The 21,492-nt window shown below is 45.6% G+C and overlaps 1 protein-coding gene and 1 long non-coding RNA gene across 6 annotated transcripts in view; both read right to left on the bottom strand.

Annotated features, from left to right (window-relative positions):
• LOC139045952 (uncharacterized) overlaps positions 1–21,492 on the bottom strand; it is a 305,429-nt gene that overhangs the window by 112,590 nt on the left and 171,347 nt on the right. The gene's annotated exons all lie outside the window — the stretch shown is intronic.
• Positions 4–5,794, bottom strand: LOC123287897 (cationic amino acid transporter 4-like). Its single transcript, XM_044775416.2, is given in 4 exon segments — positions 4–315; positions 416–524; positions 778–1,370; positions 1,834–5,794. Coding segments are annotated over 4 exon segments (1,854 nt in total). The 5' UTR covers positions 2,813–5,794; the 3' UTR covers positions 4–142.

Raw genomic sequence — 21,492 nt, 5'->3', positions numbered from 1 at the left:
CACCTGGGCTGAGGTCCTGAGGTCCTGAGGACCCCCCCGGCATGGGCAGGTCTGCAAACCTGAGCTTCCCTGGATAGAGGGACTGCCGGATCCTCCGGCCTCTCGAGGAGATGGGGTAGGGCATTTGGGTCCCCAGTGGTCCTCATGGACTGGTGTGCTGCTCCATGTGACTGGGCTCCTGGGCCGGTGCCTGGCTGGGGGTCTGCAGGGCCAGCGCCATCTCCTCCAGGCTGCCGCGTGGGACAGTCAACACCATCTGCTCCCTCTGGTTCTCCTTGCTGTGCCTGATGCCGTAACCAAAATACATCGCGAGTCCTGCAACAGTGGCACAAGCCTGAGGGGCAGGTCCCAGGTCTGCCACCCTGCTTGCCCTCCTCCTGCAGCCCCCTGGGGTCCCAGTTGGGCCCCAACTCACCGATCAGCAGCCAGATAGAAAATTGCAGCCAGGCCAGGTAGCTCAGGTGCAGCATGAGGAAGATGTTGAGGAGGATGCTCAGGGCGGGAGTCAGGGGCACCATGGGAACCTGAGAGGACAAGGGCAGGGCTGGGCTGCAGGGAAGGGCTGCTGGCCCAGGGCCTGATTTCTCTGGAGTTCACAGAGCCTTTCTCTGCCTCTGGAGATTCCGGAGACAAGGCCCACCCGCCATGCAGAGAGAGGGGTGTGGGGTACTGGCCTCCCCCACCCTGCGGCCCTGGTGCATCCTGCCAGGGCAGAGGAGGAAGGGGTGAAGGGAGCTGGCTGGTCTGAGCGTGGTGAGTGCTGGCTGGAGGAAGTACCTGAAAGGTGTCCTGCCGGCGCTGTTGCTGGTGGGCCCCCAGGACGAGGAGACTAAGCAGAAATGTGGCTGAGCTGAGCAGGAGCAGCAGGGTGTAGCCCCAGGGCGGGAGGTTCAGGGCTGAGTCCCCGAAGACCAGCACCCAGTCCAGGGTGATGGCTGAGGCCACCAGGACACTGAGCGCCCAGGCCACAGCGGCTCCAGGTCTGCACCCATCCAGGAAGCGGAGGTAGGGCCTCAGGGCTGGTCGCAGCTGCCCAGGCTCAGGGGCTGAGGCCTGCTCGGTGCCCACAGGGCTGCCTGGGCCCTGAGAACTGGATGGAGGGGCCTTTCAGAAGCGTAGAATGATAATGCTGGTGGACAAGCATGTATAGGGCAGCAGTGCACTAATGGACATGAAATGGATGAGTGCCTGGAGGTCCAGCAGCAGCGCCAGGAAAGTCATGAGAACCCCGAATACCAGGATGCCCACCATGGGCACCTGGGTCCGGGGGTGCACGTGGGCAAACACCTGGAAGAAAAGCCCGTCGGCAGCCATGGCACAGACCATGTGTGGCAGGTAAAAGATGAACCTGAGCATGACAGTGACCATGGCTGTGACAGAGGGTGGGAGAGATGTCAGCATGGTGGACAGGCCCACAGGGGCCGCTGCTAGGGGCCAGGGCATGGGTGGACCCTTGGGAAAATGGGCATGAGTTTATCTGGGCTCTGAGAGTGAGCCTGACTGTATGTGGGGTGCTGGATTGTTTCCCTCATCAGCCTGGTTGGGACACCCCAGTTTAGGTGACAGACCCACTGGAGAATCTGATGAGGGCTGAGTCCCTCTGCCTGGAAGGATCTGGAAGTGCATGCCCAGAACTGACATTCTGTGAACAACTGGGAGAGGCGGTGAGTCGGTCCCTCCCACAAGCCCGGGTGGAGAGGCTAATCATTAGCACCTTCCTGGGCCCAGGATGCAACAGGGAGCACAGGCCCAGTTGGAGATGTGTGCCCTGGAGGCTTAGGGCAGGGCCCCACCGCCCTGTTCCCTCCCACCTTGTCTGGAAGTGCTTCTTACCGCAGATTGCACCAGCTGCCACGATGAAGCCCGCCCAGCTATAGCCCCGCTGGTGAAAGGCATCAACAAGTGCCCAGTCAGGGTCCAAGCTGTGCCAGGGCACCATGAGGGTGAGGACTGTAGAGATGAGGATGTAGGCACCAGCCACCAGGACAAGAGAGATGGTGATGGCCATAGGCACTGCTCGCTTTGGGTTCTGGGCCTCCGCACTTGAGATAACAATGTTATCAAAGCCCAGGAAGGTGTAGAAGCAGATAGCGGCCCCATCCATAATACCGGAGAAGCCGAAGGGCGCAAAGCCGCCCTCCTCAGTGCTCCAGTTGTGCGGGTCGGCCAGGACAAACCCCAGGATGACGATGAAGAGGATGACGACCAGGCTGATGGCAAGGAATGTGCAGTCGACCCAGGAAGAGACACGGGTTACACAGGAGATCAGTGCAGAGACCAAAAGTATGATGCCAGCAGCCAGGAAGTCTGGGTACTGGGCCAGGAAGGGCACCTGCAAGATACCCACATGGGCCTCAGTGAAGCTGCAGATGTGGCGTCCAAAAATGGTGTCCAGGTAGCCACTACAGGCACGGGCCAGAGCAGTGCAAACAATGAGGCACTGGAGGAGCACATTCCAGCCGACAAGGAAGGCCCACAGCTCACCCACAGACGTGTAAGTGAACTGGTAGGCAGAGCCTGTGTAGGGCACATCTGCCCCAAGCTCCGCGTAGCACAGGGCTGCCAGCAGGGAGGCCACAGCAGCCACACCAAAGGACACAAGCACTGCAGGGCCGGCCATCCCCTTGGTCACAGTGCCCATGAGCACATACAGGCCCAAGCCCACCATGCCACCCAAACCCAACAGAGTCAGGTCCACCATGGTCAGGTGGCGATGTGGCAACGTCTCCTCCGCTGGCTTCTGCTGGTTCAGCTTCTGGCAGAAGCCCGCCAGCCTGGCAGTGCTAGGCAGCCCCCGGGCCATCGTGGGCATCTCAGGGGAGTACCAAGCCAGCTGCCAGCACCTGCAAGAGTGAGGGGAGTGACAGGCTGTCCAGCTGGGTCCTGACCAGCCTTCAGTCCTTGCTCTGACCCTGCCCTGGGGACCCAAGGCTGGAACCACTGGGATGAGGCAGGCTCAGGGCTGCCAGCAGGTTGAGCAGGAGGTCACAGGGAAGCATGGAGATCCCTTCAGCCTGCCTCCCAGGCAAGGGAGGGAGCCTGGTCAAGCCTGACACTGGCATGTTTGGGAGAGGACCTGAGGGTGGGGAGGCAGCAGTCCCAGGAAGCCCACTAGGAGCCGCTCCAGTGCTCTGGGATCTCTGAGCAGGGAGAAAACTGAAGGCTTCCCTGGAGCTGAGCCCAGCCTCTAGGATCTTGAACAGGAGCAACTGTGTGGCCCTGGGCTATGCCCAAGCATCCACGTGGCCTCAGATGACAGTGGTCATGGTCCCATCCCCTGCGCCACCAGGCTGGTATATCAGCACACCTCACCTGGAGTGGACAGTGCTCTGGGCCCTGCTCCCAGCATCCAAGACCCAGCACCCCACCCCTACACCCTGACATGCCCCTGGAGCCAGATCTGCTGTACCACTGTCCCTTGGTACCACAGACTTCACCTCCTCTCTGGCCCAAGTCCATCCCCGCAGGACTTGCTGCAACTAACATACCGTCACGACTGTTCTGTGTGCTGTGTCAGCCCCACTCTGGGCACCAGATCCAGCACCGGGCCCAGCCTCACAGTCAGACATGCACTCAGCCCAGCCTACCTACACCTCACACAGTCAACCAGACTCCCAAGTTCTAGGGAAACCCTATGGCTGTGTCTGGTTCACAGATGCGGAAGCCCAGGCCACCAGGAAAGTGACTAGCCCAAGTCACCTGAGTGGCCTCCGGAGTCCTGTGGAGGTTCACGTCCAGGTCTGGGGAGGGGTCTGGAGCCCACCTGCTATCCACTGCTGCAGACACCCTCCTTGATCCCTCATCCCAAAACACAGACTCCACCAGCTGGGCACCACCCGGGCCCCTCGACCCTGGGAGGTGTGGGAGCTGCTGGAGTCAGGCAAAACGCTGGTGAGATGAGGATCTGAAGGTGGCTGAGAGGCCCTGGGCAGTCCCTGATCTCTGGCACAATGGGATGGCAGGAAGCCACCTCATCCACTGATGAGGAAGTGCCCGGCTGTGGGGAGTGTTCTGTCAATTTGCAGAGCTTGTGCTGGCTGTTCTGAGCTTCCAGCTACAGACAGTGTCCTGAAAGGAGGCAAGCAGATGCCTGCGGATGATGTCCAGCCCTCCAGCTTGGGGCACACTAGGGCCCCTCAGATGGCAGCCCCTCCCAGCCCAGGAGCACCTGGCAAGCCTTGAGGACCTTTGAGGACCCTAACAGCAGCTCCCCACTTGTGGATATCTGTGAGAGGTGTCATGGGCTGAGCATCTGCTCCATACCAGTCCCCGCATCATGGGGACACATCATGTGTCTCAGCATGTGACCATCACAAACCGCCTCCGGCTTATTTATTCCTGGGGCTGAGCGGTCTTTGTCCTTCTGCTCTTCCCACTTTGAAAGTGGAAAGGTTAGTGTCACAGGGTGTTAACTTGTTCACAGCAAAATGAGGACAATCCATCCAAGCAAAGCAAAACCAAAACAGTCATCCTCTTCCCCCAGAGCTCTCTCCATGTTGTCAGGTTTCTATGTGGTTTGTGGGATAGGATGTTAGGGGCACCTGCAGGCTGTCTGGCTCAGTGGACTGGTGACAGGGTGGTGGACTCGCAGACCAGATGATGCCACTTGGAGCACTCTGCCTTAGCCAGCCCCTTGCTCCCTTCTGGTATTTGGCTGACATTGTCTTGAGGAACTTCTCAGTAGGGCTCCCACTTCCTGCAGGGATGACTCCTCCTGCACCTCGCTTCTGTGTGGCCGAAACATAACCAAGCAGATGTTCCTTGTTCTGAAACGCCATCACAAAAATCTTGAAAAATGCATTTCCAACTAAGAGGGTCAGGCAATTTTGTAACAGAAGCTCCGCCAAGGCCTCACTGATGACCTCCTGAGAGCTGGTGCGCAGGGTTTCAGAGCACTGACTTTTTATCTACCCAGAGAGGGAGTCTCAGCAAACCCCCTTCACAGGGGCCAACATGCAATGAATATTTGTGGCCAAGTGTGGTTGACACAGTAACCTGTAAATGTCCAGGGACACAGCTGGGCCAAGTGCTAGGACCTCACTGAGCAAGGCACTTACACAGAGCAACACATGAAGATGCAGTGAAGATAAAGAACCAAAAAACAAAAGAAGAAGACAGAACACTTTCCACCTCATCCTGTAAAGCTGGGATCACCCTGACACCAAATCCAACAAAGACATCACAAGAAAAGAAAACTACAGAGACCAACATCTTTTATGAACATAGCTGGAGAATTGCTCAACTGAACACCAGCAAATAGAATCCAGCAACATAAAAAAAAGACCGAGAAGGAATTATCCCAGGAATGACAGATTAATTCAGCATATGAAAATTAATCAATGTATTAGCCGTACTAATAGAATAAAGGACTAAAACCACATGGTCATCTCAACAGACACAGGAAAAAGAAGTCAACCAACACTTTTCCCTTTCCAGAATGTCATGTAGGTGGAATCGAATCACACAGTATGTAGCCTTTTCAGGTTGGCCTTTTTCACTTAGTAATATGAATTTAAGGTTGTCTTATGTCTTCTCATGGCTTGATAGCTTCTTGCTTTTTAGGAGTGAGTAATATTTCTTGTCTGGATGGACGACAGTTTGCTTATCCATTCACCTCCTGAAGGACATCTTGGTTTCTTCCAAGTTTTTGCAATTATGAATAAAGCTGCTGTAACATCCATGTGCAGGTTTTTGTGTGGACATAAGTTTTCACCTCATTGGGGTAAATACCAAGGAGTCTGGTTGCTGAATCATATGGTAAAAGTATGCTTAGTTTTGTAAGAAACTGCCAAAGTATCATCCACAATCCTACACCATACTGCATTCCCTCCAGCAGTGAAGGAGCGTCCCTGATGCTCTGCATCCTCAGCAACATTTGCTGTTTCAGTGTCTTGGATTTCTGCCATTCTGACAGGTGTGTAGTGACATCTCATTGTTGTTTTAGTTTGCAATTCCCTAATGACAGAGGATGTGGAGCATTTTTTCATAGGCTTATTTGCCAGCTGTACCACCTCTTTGGTGAGGAGTCTGTTCAGATCTTTTCCCATTTTTAGTTGGGTTCTTTGTTCTCTTATTGTTGATTTTTAGGAGTTCTTTGCATATTTTGGATAACAACCTTTCATCAGATATGTCTTTTACACATATTTTCTCCTAGTCTATGCCTTGTCTTCTCATTCTCTTGATGGCCAATTTATTCTTGACAAGAGAGCCAAAACAATTCAATGCGGGAAACAATAGTCTTCTCAACACATTGTGCTGTAACAACTGGAAATCCACATGCAAATGAATGAAGTCAGACTGCTACCTCACACCACATGCAAAAATTAACTCAAAATGGATACAAGATCTGAATCTAAGAGCTGAAACTATACAAACTTAGCTTGGAAATATTGAAGGTTCAGTTCCAGACCACTGCAATAAAATGAATACCCCAATAAAGTGAGCCACAAGAATTTTTGGTTTTCCAGTGTATACAAATGTTATGTATACTGTAGTCTATTAAGTGTGCAATACCGTTTTGTCTTAAAAAAGTACATGCATTAATTCAAAAGCACTTTATTGCTAAAAAAAATTCCAACCATCATCTAAGCCTTCAGGGAGTTGTAGTTTCCTTACTGGGGGAGGGTCTTGCCTCAATGTTGATGGCTCTAACTGATCAGGGTGGCGGCTGCTGAAGGTTGGGGTGGCTGTGAAAAATTTTTTAAATAAGACAACAATGAAGTTTGCTACATTGATTCTTCCTTTCATGAACGATTTCTCTGTAGCATGCAACGCTTTTTAATAGCGTTTTACACACAGTAGAAATTCTTTCAAAATTGGAGTAATTCCTTTCAAACCCTGTCACTGCTGTATCAACTAAATGCATGCAATATTCTAAATCCTTTGTTATCATTTGAACAATCTTCATAGCACCTCCTGCAGGAGTAAATTCCATCTCAAAAAAACCGCTTTCTTTGCCCATCCATAAGCAACTCCTCATCCATTAAAGTTTTATCATGAGATTGCAGAAATTCAATCAATTCTTTGGCTGTAAACCTAATTCTAATTCTCTTGCCATTTCCAGAACATTTGCAGTTACCTCCCCTCTGAAGTGTAGAACCCCTCAAAGTTGTCCATGAGCGTTGGAATCAACTTCTTCCAAACTCTTGTTAGTGTTAATATTTTGACCTTTTCCCACGAATCATGAAGGTTCTTAATGGCATGTAGAATGGCAAATCCTTTCCAGAAAGTTTTCAATTTACTGTACTCAGATCCATTGGAAGAATCACTATGTATGGCAGCTATAGTCTATGAAATGTATTTCTTAAATAAGAAGACTTGAAAGTCAAAATTACTCTTGATCTGTGATCAAAATGACTGCCCAGATCTTGCAGAATGGATGTCGTGTTAGCAGACATGAAAACATCAATCTCATTGTACATCTCCATTGGCGCTCTTAGGCCATCACATGCATTGTCAATGAGCAGTAACATTTTGAAAGGAATCAACTGAGCAGTATGTCTTGACAGTGTGTTTAAAATATTCAGTAAACCATGTTGTAAACAGATATTCTGTCACGCTGGCTTTTTTGTTCCATTTATGGGGCACAGGCAGAGTAGATTTAGTACACCCTTAAGGGCCCTAGGATTTTCAGAATGGTCAATGAGCATTGGCTTCAACTGAATGTCACCAGCTGCATTAGCCCCTAATGAAGGTCAGCCTGTCCTTTGAGGCTTTCAAGCAAGGCATTGACTTCTCCTCTCCAGTATGAAAGTCGTAGATGGCATCTTCTTCCAATATGAGGCTGTTTCATCTACAGTGACAATCTGTTGTTTAGTGTAGTCACCTTCATTAATGATCTCAGCTGGATCTTCTGGAGAACTTGCTGCAGCTTCGACATCAGCACTTGCTGCTCCCCCTTGCACTTTCATGTTATGGAGATGCTTCTTTCCTTAAACCTCATGAATCAACTTCTCCTGGCTTCAACCTTTTCTTCTGCAGCTTTGTCACCTCTCTCAGCCTTCATAGAGTGAAAGAGAGTTAGGGTCTTGCTCTGGATTAGGCTTTGACTTAGAGAAATGTTGTGGCTGGTTTGATCTTCTATGCAGACCACTAACACTTTCTCCATATCATCAATAAGGCTGTTTTTCTTTCTTATCATTCGTGTGTTCACTGGAGCAGCACTTTTAATTTCCTTCAAGAACTTTTCCTTTGCATTCACAGCTTAGTTAGCTGTTTAGTGAAAGAGGCCTAGATTTCAGCCTATCTCGGCTTCTGACATGCCTTCCTCTCTAAGCCTAATTGTTTCTAGCTTTTGATTTTAAGTGAGAGATGTGTGACTCTTTCATTCACATGAACACTTAAAGGCCATCATAGGGATATTAACTGGCCTAATTTCAATATTACTGTGGGTTCCTAAGCACACAAGGTAAAAGCTGCTGCTAAAGGACATCTTGGGAAACAAAAGGCCACAATATTGATGGCTGTTAGTTGAGCAGTTAGGAGACATTAGGGTCCTCACAGCCTCAGGATGACTCCCATGCTAGGATAAGATGGGAATAGGGAGGCCTGAGGAGAGGGAGAGAGATGGGGGAACAGCCAGTCAATGGAGCAGAGCACACACAACATTTATCAATTAAGTTTACTGTCTTACATAGGCACAGTATGTGGCAACCCCAAAAACTTATAATACTAACATCAAATATCACTGATCACAGGTCACCATAACAAATTAATAATAATGAAAACATTTGAAGCACTGTGAGAATTATTAAATATGATGCAAAGATATGAAGTGAGCAAATGTGCTGGAAAAATGGCGCTGATAGACTTGCTTGAGGTAGGGTTGCCACAAACCTTTGACAGGGTTCAGGGCAGGCCACTCCATGATGTGCCACTCTGCTATGTGGATTATTTTGAGCTAGAGACAATCAAGGCTCAGAAAACTCTGGAAGAACATTTGACCTTCCCTCAAATTGCCTACAAGAATTCAAGATAGAAGGGCCTGTCCCGGGAGGAGCTCTGACCATGGATAATTCTAGGTGTGGGGGGCAGGAAGGCATCTAGCAAGGGCCATTGTATCAAAAGATCTCCTTCAGGTCCCATTGTCTACAGATAGGACAATGCAAACTGTGTTTACAAGTATAAACTCTTTCCATCATTCTATAAATTGCCTTTGAAGTCTCAGACCTCTATCTCCCTCTCCTTAGTCCAGAAGGACATTATACACCTCATTTTACCTGACTATCTCTGGAAGTCTTCATGCTTATGTGAATTCCCCTAGTGCATGTACTAAATATTGTTTCATTTTCTCCTGCTAACCTGCTTTATGTGATTTTTCGTCATTATCTGCTGGGTCTAGTGGAAGCAAGTGGTGAGAATTTTTCTCTCTCTTTCTAAATTTAGATTGACAGCAGAGAATATTTGGGAAACTATCTTCCTGTGTTTTTTAGTGACTCTGGAGAATTTGGTAGAGTACTCTTGATTTTATTGATCATTTTCCTTCCAGAGGTGGTCACTGTATTTTTTCTTATTTTCTGTCTTTTGTGTCCTATTTCATAAAAGGAAAATGCTATAGGATAGGATGCAGGCATAGGCCCCATAAGACTGTTGTCCAGGCTGGTCCCACAGGCTGATGAGATTCCGTTCTCAACAGACCAGTGTCTATTGAGACAAACTCTGCTGTGGGTTCCTAAGCACATGAGGTAAAAGCTGCTGCTAAAGGACATCTTGGGAAACAAAAGGCCACAATATTGATGGCTGTTAGTTGAGCAGTTAGGAGACATTAGGGTCCTCACAGCCTCAGGATGACTCCCATGCTAGGATAAGATGGTCATGGAATTGGGTGGATGACAACAGGTCCCCTGCCAACCTCAAGAAAATTTCCATGTAATGAGGTACTCAGTAAAACGCACGCAATCCCCAGCTCCATGGCACATCCCTCCTAGGTGTCAGTTTGGCTCAATGAGACCCAAGGGGTAGCTAGACCTGTTACTGTGCCTACAAGAAAAACACCCAACGGGATGAGGTTCTTCCTCCTGTCTTGTTCTATGTCCTGAGAACTGGGCTTTTCTGCCAGTGAGAATATTCTCTTTGGTCTCCACCATCCTGAATGTATATTCACTAAAATGCACGTTGGTGGCCAGACAGATAAACTGGGGTTCTGAGCACTCTCTGTTCAGCTGTGCTAAGCTCTCATGGGAGTCTGTCACAGTGGCTTCTGTCCATAAAGTCCTCTGTCACCACAACCTTCCTTGCTTGTTAGTGCTAGAAAAACCCCATTCCAGTAGCAGCTGCCCAGTGTCACACATCAGCAGGTCTGTGTGGAGGTGTATCATGCTCTCATGGGAGGCCAGAGACACCGTTTTCACTACAGCATCCTTATCACCTGTGCAATGAAGCTCTTAACTTTCCCTGACTATTTTGGGGAAGGAAATTCTTGGACCATGGGGGCTGCATCACCCATGCCCTCCCCAGGGGTGCCTACTGCATCCAGGGTAATGACTTACCCTAAGCCTGGAAAGTTACCTCCAGGTCTTTCCTTAAAAAGGCTCATTGGATTGAGTTGCAATTGGAATAAATATACAAATGGAGAACCTCCTCATCAATGGCCATGTGATGGATGTTTTGAATGGGAAAAACTATATTTGAAAAATATTTTAGAGCGCTCTCAACACAAGCAGCTTCCTGATTGGTATTTCTGGGAAGATCAAATTGAAAAGAAAATTATAATGGCTAGCCTTATAGACTCGCTTAATAAAATGAAAGAACAGAAGTCAGAACAAAGATTAAAGAGCAAATTTAAGGGAATTCCCCTTCTCCTCCCTCCTCTGCTCCCCTGTACCTCCAGCTCCCTGTCCCTGACCCCCTGGAAGATCTGGTGGGTCTCTGGGCCCCTGGTTTCAACTCCTCTTCTCAAGATTTAGCTCCTCAGCCACTTTCCTCAGATCCTGAAACCCCAACTCCTCCAGACAGCATCCAGCTGCCCATCTTCACTTCCCTCTCTTTAGGAGACTCACAGGGGGCCTCAGGCCTGACCCCCAAGCTAGGGGCACACAGGTCGCCGGTGTAAATGCTGAAGCCAGGAAGTGAATTCAGTGGAAGCAGCCAGGACAGGCAGGAAGGCTGGTTTGCTGCCCCTTCCAAGTCCTCCTGCTTTCTAGGGCTCTGTCATCAGGCTCCGCCAGCGTCAGGCAGTCCACGCAGGGTCCACTGTGGATGTGCCCTGGACCTCCGCTGCAGACAGTTCATGTCCCCTGGACACAGCCCATCTATGAAATTATAAACCTCTCCTGCCTCCATGGTCAGAAGATCCCACTAAATTTAGAGAGGACTCAGAAAGGTCAGTGACTATTTGTAACCCCACCCACGGAGATCGTGGCTGGCTACTAAGGGGGTTCTTCCAACCCAGGATTACACTGTAGTTAGCAGACAGGCCAGGGGTTCCCCTGGAGGAAACCCCCTCACAGGGGAAATAGAGGGCCAGACCCTCTCCCAGGCCCTCCTGCAAACAACCAAGAAGGGGCTCTGCTCGAGGCTGACACTCAAGGATGAATGGGAGCGATTTTAGAGGCATTTCTTCCTAAAGTTAATTGGTCAAAAATGAAATTATGCACTCAGAATGAGGGGGACATCTGAAAGCCTTTGTTGAACACTTATACAAACTTTTCAAAGGTGCAGTGCATTAAACCCGGAAGCCCCAGAACACAGGAATCTCCTAGTTCCTGCTTTAGTAGGAAATTTTCTTCCTGACATAAAAAGCAAATTCCAGGGGCTGGCCCCATGGCCGAGTGGTTTAGTTCGCACTCTCCGCTGCAGGTGGCCCAGTGTTTCATTGGTTCGAATCCTGGGCACGGACATGGCGCTGCTCATCAAACCACACTGAGGCAGCATCCCACGTACCACAACTAGAAGGACCCACAACAAAAAAAGAATATACAACTATGTACTGGGGGGCTTTGGGGAGAAAATAGAAAAAAATAAAATCTTAAAACCAAATTCCAATTAGTGTGGTTGGTTGGTCAGGGCAGCCAGTAAGTGTAATAGTGGAGGCTGCTACACAGTATTTTAAAAATAGTCAGCAGGAAAGTAAAAGAAGAAAGAATTAAGAGCAACCCTTCTCACTTTACAGCTTGAATCCTTAGAGAAGCAAAACTGTGACTGTGAGAGGAAGCCACTCAGAGGGCTCCCTATTCGCCTCCAGACACTTGCAGGTCTCGCAGGAAACCAGGGCATTGAGAAGACATTGTCCTGCTCTGAAGAGAAGGGGAAGTTGGAAAAATAACCCCTTGGCCCCCGCTCCCCCAGAAGGCTCATGTTTCTCCTTCCCTCTTTAAATGATCAGGTTCATCAATTCCCAGTCGCAGCCCTGAGCAAACAACTAAATGTAAAATAGAGGATCAGGAACCGGATTTCTTAAGTGACACTGACGTGACTTTCTCTACTCTCCCTTCAGAGGGTTTATCTCTACCCATCCCCCAAGATTCTGTGCCAGCTGTCAGAGTCTCTGGGCAGCTTATTTCATGGCCCAGATCCCAGCTCACTCCCATATCTTTAGACCCTTAACACTCACCCAGCCTCTCTAGTCTCCCACTGCTCACCAGCAAACCTTTTTGGCAGAGGTTTGTTATGTAAATTTAATGCCACTAGAAATTGTAATGACCAAGGCATTTTCAACTCCTTGCCCTCAGGCCAAACCCCAAGTCTCCTACTTTCATTACTAGAAAGCCATCCTGATTTAAATTCTTCTGAAGAGAGTGAGTCTTTAAAAGATGTCCCCATTAGTCTCTGGGCTACACATGCAAATGAAGTAGGATTGTTACCAAGCCCATTACTAAGACAAAGAATGAACCATGTCCATCAGTTACCCATTACCTGCTCTCCAGAGATGCAGAGTGAGGAACTGAACCTCTAACAGGCCCCCTTCTGCACACGGTGGACTAGTTCTTACTTCCTCCCCCTGTAATCTTCCAATCTGGGGAGTGAAAAAAGAAGGAGAGTTTGACTCAGACGAGAACCAAATCCATAGATGTGTGCAAGCCCTCAGAGCCATAGAGTCTGTATTCCTCCACATACTTGGCCCCTGATCCAGCTGTCATCCTGAGCTGGGCTCCTGCTGGTGCAGCCTGGGTGACAGGAGTTGACCTTGCTCAGGTCTCTTTCCAATCCCACTGCAGCCTGACTCACAAGTTCGTTCTGCACTTACATTTAAAGGGAGGCCATTCACATGGACTCGCCTTCCTCAGGGATATTGTGAGTCCCCCTCATATTGTCCCCAATCCTACAGCCCAGCTGGATTCTGTAGCCTTCACTCAAGGCTCCGCTCCTGTTCAGTATGTGGATGACCTTCTACTCTGTAATCAGAGTAAACAGGGAGCCTTATAGACCCTTCACTCTCCTGAAGGCACGAGCTGTTCAAGGCCATAAAGCCTCCAGATCTGAACCTCAGTGGGTGCAGAGGACTGGGACCTTCTCAGGACAGGAGCCATGTCAAGGCATTCAACAGCTCACCTCAAATGCCTAGAGTCCGTTGTCCACCGTCTCCCCAAAATGAAAAAACAGCTATGTAAACATCTAGGGGCAGCTGGTTACCACCCCAGTGGATTCCTGATTCTGCAGCCCTTGCTAACCCTCTGTGTGCTCTTCTCCCAGACATCACCCCACAGCCTATTTCCTGGCCTTCAGAGACATTAAACTCCTGTGAAGCCTTTAAATTAGCTTTGTCCACAGTACAGCTCTTGGCTTACCTAATTTTGACCAACCTTTTCATCTATACTGCCATGAAAATAAGGGAACTGCTGCCCAAATTCTAGGACAATCTTTTGCCTCTCAGACACGTCCTATAGCATATTTCTCATGCCAGCTAGACTCTGTGGCATCAGGCATGCCCCATGCTTACCTGTTTTGTTCATAGCTGCCACCCTGACTGACAAAGCCAGTACTCTAACATTAGGCTCTCCCAGTCATCTCTCTGTTCCACAGGCTGTCTGCTGTTTTATAAGTTCACAGGACACAACACCTCTATACAGGGCCACAGACCACATTTCAGCAGGCTCTTCTAACTAACCCTTCCATCATCTTACATCATTGTAAGACTGGTTTTAGACACTTAAAAAAATTTTTATTGCAGTAACATTGGTTTATAACATTATGTAAATTTCAGGTGCACTGGGTTGTATTTCAACTTCTATATAGATTACATCATGTTTACCACCCAAAGACTAATTACAACCCATCACCAGACACATGTGCCTAATCACCTCTTTCGCCCTCCTCCCTCTCCCCATCCCCTCTGTCCACTCCAATCTCTGTCTCTATGTGTTGTTCATTTTATCTTCTATTTTTGAGTGAGATCATATTGTATTTGACTTTCTCCTTCTGACTTATTTCACTTAGTGTAATACCCTCAAGATCCATCCCTGTTGTCATAAATGGCCAGATTTCATCCTTTTTTATGGCTGAGTAGTATTCCATTGTGTATATATACCATGTCTTTATCTATTCATCCATCGATTGGCATCTAGGTTTCTTCCAAGCTCTGGCTATTGTGAATAATGCTGCAGTGAACACAGGGGTGCAGATATCTTTATGCATTCGTGTTTTCTTGTTCTTTGGATAAATACCCAGCAGTGGAATAGCTGGATCGTATGGTAATTGTATTCTTAATGATTTGAGGAATCTCCATACTGTCTTCCATAGTGGCTGCACCAGTTTGCACTCCCTCCAGCAGTGCATTAGAGTTCTGTTTCCTCCACATCCTCGCCAACACTTATCATATCTTGTCTTGCTAATTATAGCCATTCTGATGGGCATCAAGTGATATCTCATTGTAGTTTTGATTTGCATTTCCCTGATAGCTAATGATGTTGAACATTCTTTCATGTACCTGTTGGTCATCTGTATATCTTCTTCAGACAAATGTCTGTTCAGATCTTTTGCCCATTTTTCAATTGTGTTGTTAGCTTTGTTGTTTTGAGTTGTATGAGTTCTTTATATATTTTGGATATTAACCCCTTATCAGATATATGGTTCATAAATATCTTCTCCCAATTGTTAGGTTGTCTTTTCATTTTGTTGATGGTCTCCTTTGCTGTGCAGAAGCTTTTTAGTTGGGTGTAGTCCCATTTCTTTATTTTTTCTATAGTTTCCATTGCCCAGTCAGCCATGGTACTTAAAAATATGCTGCTAACACAGATCTTGAAGAGTGTACTGCCTATGTTTTCCTCTAGAAGTTTCATGGTTTCAGGTCTTATATTGAAGTTTTTAATCCATTTTGAGTTAATTTTTGTGTATGGTTAAGATAATGGTCTACTTTCATTCTTTCGCATGTGGTTGTCCAGTTTTCCCAGCATCACTTACTGAAGAGACTTTCCTTTCCCCAGTGTATGTTCTTGACTCCTTTGCTGAAAATTAGCTCTCCATAGATGTGTGGGTTTATTTCTGGGCTCTTGATTCTGTTCCAAGGACCTGTGTGTCTGCTTTTGTGCCAGTACCATGCTGTTTTGGTTACTATAGCTTTGCAGTATACTTTGAAATCAGTGAGTGTGGTACCTCCATCTTTGTTCTTTTTTCTCAGGATTCCCCTGGCTATTAGGGCCTTTTGTTATTCCATATAAATTTTAGGGTTCTTTGTTCTATTTCTGTGAAAAATGTCATTGCATCTTTGATAGGGATTGCACTGAATCTGTGGATTGCTTTAGGAAGTATGGACATTTTAACTATGTTAATTCTTCCAATCTGAGTGCAGGGATTATCTTTCCATCTTTTGTGTCTTCCTTAATTTCTTTCAACAATGTTTTATAGTTTTCAGTGTACAGGTCTTTTCCCCTCTTTGGTTAAATTTATGCCTAGATATTTTATTCTTTTTGTTGCTATGGTAAATGGGATTGTGTTCTTTATTCTCTTTCTGCTACTTTGTTGTTAGTGTATAGAAACACAACTGATATTTGTATATTGATTTTGTATCCAGGAACTTGACTGTATTCATTTATTATTTCTAAAAGGTTTTTGGTGGATTCTTTAGGGTTTTCTGTATGTGAAATCTTATCATTTCCTAACAGTGACAGTTTCACTTCTTCCTTTCCAATTTGGATCTTTTTTCTTTCTTTTCCTTGCCTGATAGCTCTGGCTAGGACTTCCAATCCTATGTTAAATGAGAGTGGTGAAAGTGGCATCTTTGTCTGGTTCCTGTTCTTAGAGGGATAGCCTTCAGTTTTTCTCCATTGGGAATGATATTAGCAGTGAGTTTGTCATATATGGCCTTATTATGCTGAGGTACTTTCCTTCTATACCCATTTTATTCAGGTTCTTCACCATAAATGGATGCTGTATCTTGTCAAACACTTTCTCTGCTTCTATTGAAATGATCATGTGATTTTTATTCCTCATTTTGTTAATGTGGTCTATCACGTTGATTGATTTGTGGATGTTGAGCCATCCTTGTGTCTTTGGAGTAAATCCCACTTGATCATGATGTATGATGTTTTAAATGTATTGTTGTATTTGATTTGTTAGTACTTTTGAGGATTTTTGCATTGATGATCATCAGTGATATTGGCCTGTAATTTTCTTTTTTTGTCTTGCCCCATCTGGTCTTTATATCGGGGTAATGTTGAATTCATAGAATGAGTTAGGAAGCTTCTTGCCCTTGTCAACTTTTTGGAAGAGTTTGAGAAGGATAGGCATTTAGTCTTCTTTGAATGTTTGGTAGAATTCACCAGGGAAGCCGTCTGGTCCTGGACTTTTATTTTTTGGGAGATTTTTGATTACTGCTTCAATATCCTTACTGGTGATTTGTCTATTCAAATTGTCTATTTCTTCTTGATTCAATTTTGGAAGGTTGTATAATTCTAAATATTTATCCATTTCTTATAGATAATCCAATTTGTTGGCGTGTAGCTTTTCACAGTATTCTCTTCTAATCTTTTGTATTTCTGAAGTGTCTGTTGTAATTCTATTCTTTCATTTCTGATTTTATTTGTTTGAGCCTTCTCTCTTTTTCCCTTGGTAAGTCTGCCTAACAGCTTGTCAATTTTTTTTTATCTTATCAAAGAACCAGCTCTTAGTTTCATTGATATTTTTCTATTTTTTTAATTCTTTATTTCATTTATTTCTGCTCTGGTTTTTATTTTATTTCCTTCCTTCTACTGATTTTGGGCTTTGTCTGCCCTTCTTTTTCCACTTCCTTTAGGTGCACTGTTAGAGTATTTATTTGGGATTTTTCTTGTTTGTAGAGGTAGGCATGTCCTGCTACAAACTTCCCTCTTAGAACTGCTTTTGATGTATCCCATAAATTTTGGTATGTTTTGCTTTCATTATCATTTGTCTCCAAGTATTTTTTGATTTCTCCTTTAATTTCTCCTTGACCCAATTGTTTTTCAATAGCATTTTGTTTAATCAACACATATTTGCAGCTTTTCTGATTTTCTCCCTGTAATTGATTTCTAGTTTCATACTGTTTTAGTCAGAAAAAAATGCTTGGCATTATTTCAGTCTTCTTAAATTTATTGAATGTGATCTATCCTGGAGAATGTTCCATGTGCATTTGAGAAGAATGTGTATTCTGTGGTTTTGAGATGGAATGTTTGTATATATCTACCAAGTCCAATTGGTCTAATGTGCCATTTAAGGCCAATGCTTCCTTATTGATCTTCTGTTTGGATGATTTACCCATTGATGCATGCTGAGTGTTAAAGTCCCCTACCATATTGTGGTGTTGTCTATTTTTCCTTTTATGTCTGTTAATAATTGCTTTATATATTTAGGCCCTCCTATGTTGGGTGCATAGATATTTGCAAGTATTGTAGCCTCTTATTGGATTGTTCCCTTTATCATTACATAGTGTCTTTCTTTGTGTCTTGTTACAGTTTTTGTTTTAGAGTCTATTTTATCTGATAAGTATTGCTACACCAGGTTTCTTTTCATTGTCATTTGCATGGAGTATCTTTTTCCAACCCTTCACTTTCAGTTTGTGAGTCTCTTGAGGTCCAAAGTGTGTCTCTTGTATTCAGCACATATATGGGTCTTTTTTCCTTTTCCAATCAACCACCCTATGCCTTTTGATTGGACCATTTAGTCCATTGACATTTAAAGTAGCTATTGATAAGAATGTATTTGTTGCCATTTTTACTTTCTTCTGGGTGTTTTAGTAGCTCTTTTCTGTTCCTTTCTTCTTCATTTACTCTTTTCCCTTGAAGTTTGATGGCTTCTTTAGTATTATGTTGGGGTTCCTTTCTCTTAATTCTTGTGTCTTTATCATAGGTTTCTGGTTTGTGATTATCATGAGGTTCATATATAAAAACCTGTGTATACAGCAATCTATATTAAGTTGATGGTCTCTTTAGTTTGACCTCGTGCTTAAAAGCTCTGCTTTTTTACTCCCGTCCTCACACATTTTATGTTTTTGACATCAGATCTAACCTCTTTTTTTTGTTTGTGTGTATCTGTTACCCTCTTATAATGGAAGTAGATAATTTTAGTACTCTTGTCTTTTGACCTTCATATTAGCTTCATAGGTAATTGATCTGCTACCTTTAGTTTTATTACTTTTTCTGATGATTTTCTTATTCTTGTTTGTGATCTTCTCTTTTCCACTTAAATAGGTCCCTTTAGTATTTCTTGTCAAGCTGGTTTCTTGGTGATCAACTCATTTAGTTTTTGCTTGTCTGGTAAGTTCTTTCTCTCTCTTTCTATTATGAATGATAACCTTGCAGACTAGAGTATTCTTGGCTGTAGGTTTTTTCCTTTCAGCACTTTAAATACATTGTGCCACTCCCTTCTAGCCTGTAAGTTTTCTGCTGAGAGGTCAGCTGATAGCCTTGTCTAGTTCCCTTTGTATGTAACTTGTTGCCTTTCTCTTGTGGCTTTTACGATGCTCTCTTTACCTTTAATTCTTGTCATTTTAATTATAATGTGTGTTGGTGTGGGCCTCTTTGGGTTTATCTTGTTTGGTGCTGTCTGTGCTTCTTGTACCTGGATATCTGTTTCCTTCCTTAGGTTAGGAAAGTTTTCAGCTATAATTTCTTCAAGTAGATTCCCTGTCCTTTTGTCTCTCTCTTCTCCTGGGGCACTTATAACATGGATGTTAATGTGCTTGATGTTGTCCCAGAAGTCCCTTAGGCCATCCTTGTTCTTTTTAATTCTTTTTTCTTTTACCTGTTCAGCTTGAGTGCTTTCCTCTAGTCTTTCATGAAGCTCACTGGTCCACTCTTCTGTATCCTCTACTCTGCTAGTGAGTCCCTCTAGTGAATTTTGCATTTCCAGTATTGTATTCTTCATTTCTGATTGGTTCTTTTTTATATTTTCCAATTCTTTGTTGAAGTTCTCACTGGGTTCATCTATTCTTCTCCCAAGATCAGTGAGCATCCTTATGACTTTTTGTTTGAATTCTTTGTCAGGTAGATTGTTTATTTCTGTTTCATTTAGTTCTTTTTCTGAGTTTTTGTCCTATTCCCTTACTTGGAACATATTTCTTTGTCTCATTTTGCCTCTTTTTGCTTATATCTATGTTTTAGATAGGTCAATTGTGTCTCCTGGTCTTGGAGAAGTGGTCTTATGTACGAGATGTCTTATGAGGCCCAGCAGTGTGCTTCCCTCTTGTCACAAGATCCAGATGTTCCACGAGTGTCCCCTGTGTGGGCCATGTGTGTCCTTCTCTTATGGCAGGGTTACTCATACTGTAGGTGCCTGGGGAGGCTAGGCTCTCCCCCTGGCCATCTGGTTGGAATGCTCAGCTGTGTGTGGCTGCTATGGTCCTATCAGTCACTCTTTCAGGCATGGGGAGCCACAGTACAGTTGGCTGCATGGTCTAATAGCACTTTCTTGTTGCAGTTTTTCTGTTAAGTGGGTAGACTCCCAGTGTGGTTGCTTGGTAGACTCAGGGGCTTACTATTGCTGTAGTGCCGGGCCTGCAAGGCTGTGGTCAGCTGTCTCAGGATTGCAGCTGAGTAGGACTGGCCCCAGCCGCAGGAGCACCCAATTGTTTCACAATTTAGAAGATGGGGTTGATCTCCTATGTGACTGTTTGAGAAGCACAAGTCTGCTGCAGGTGATAAGCCCCACTGCCTGCAGGGCCACACACTCTGTCAACACAGTCTTGCCCTGTGTACACAGCCAGACTCACTGAAGTGGATCCTATCGCCTCACTGCAAAGACCCCACACACTCCACCAATGCAGGCCCAGCCCTCATGCTCCTTGTCCTACAGAGGAGGACCCAGTCATCCAGTTGCAGAGGTTCCATGCACCCCCACCTATGCAGGCCCATAAGTTGCCCAAGGGGTTGCTATTGGGTGGAGCCAGTCCCTAGGGCAGTCTACTTGCCCTGACAGAGTTGGATTAAATCAGTGCCCTTGGGGGTGAGGCAGACCCCTGTGCTAACAGGTCAGGCAAAGAACTCCAGTGGCATCTGCCAGCATCTGTGTCAGCGTACATGTACTAGGTCACATTAATGGCTGCTGCCAATGTCTTAATTTCTGGAGAAGTCTGACTTCTCATCAAGATGCACCAAGAGCCTATAAGGTGAGTCTCTTTTCAACAAAGGACTGTGTCCCTTTCTGACTATTTTAGGTTGCTGTCTGAAATGAGTGAATTTGTGTCTGGGCCCTTTAAGAGCAGGCCTTTTTTTCTCTTATGTCCAATAGCTTTTCTGGGTGTATTCTCCATTGTAGTAAATGGCCAGCAAAGCTAAGTCTTATGACACTTGTCTCAGTTGCGCTGAGTCCAAAAGCTGCTTAATGTGGTAACACTCTCCCCCTCAGATCCCCCACTCCTCCAGGAAAGGCTTCATACCTTAAGGTTGCCCCCACCCAGTCATGAAGCATCACAGCCCAAAGGTGGCTTTTTTTCTCTCCAGAAAGGAATTTCTGCCTCTTCCACCTCAGTCAGCACTGTCCGTGGTTTTGGGATTCTTTTTATCCAGTTTTCCTTTCCTTATCCATTTCATTCATTAGGCATAATTGTTCCAAGAGTAGATGTAACTTTGTTGTGTCCATGGGAGGAGGTGAGTTCAGAGTCCACCTATGCCACCATCTTAACACCATCTCTCCCCTTTTCTGATATGAGTGTTTTATAGAGGTTTCCCTTGAAGCACTGTTTTAGCTGCATCCTACAAATTTCGGTATGTCATGTCTCCTTTTCATTCCAGTCAAAATACTTTATAATCTCCCTTGTTATTAGTTTCCAAATATTTGGGGATTTTTCAGATATCTTTTTGTTACTTATTTCTAATTTAATTCCACCATTCAGAAAACATATTTTGTATTATTTGAATTTTTTTATTAAGACTTCTATTAATATGTGCTTGCAGTTTGTTGAGTTTTTTGAAAACATCAAGTTGTAAATTTTTATCACAAATTAAAAATGAGGTTCTTAAACCCAAACTTGACCAGGTATGAAACAATTTAGAAACCTTGGGTCTGCCCTGTGGCCACGTGGCTAAGTTCTCGCGCTCTGCTTTGGTGGCCCAGGGTTTCGCTGGTTTGGATCCTGGGCGCGGACATGGCACCACTCGACAGGCC

This window comes from Equus asinus, chromosome 8 (assembly GCF_041296235.1).
Source record: "Equus asinus isolate D_3611 breed Donkey chromosome 8, EquAss-T2T_v2, whole genome shotgun sequence".
Classification (NCBI taxonomy): domain Eukaryota; kingdom Metazoa; phylum Chordata; class Mammalia; order Perissodactyla; family Equidae; genus Equus; species Equus asinus.
Note: the sequence above shows the minus strand (reverse complement) of the source record. Positions and strands in the feature narration are given on the sequence as shown.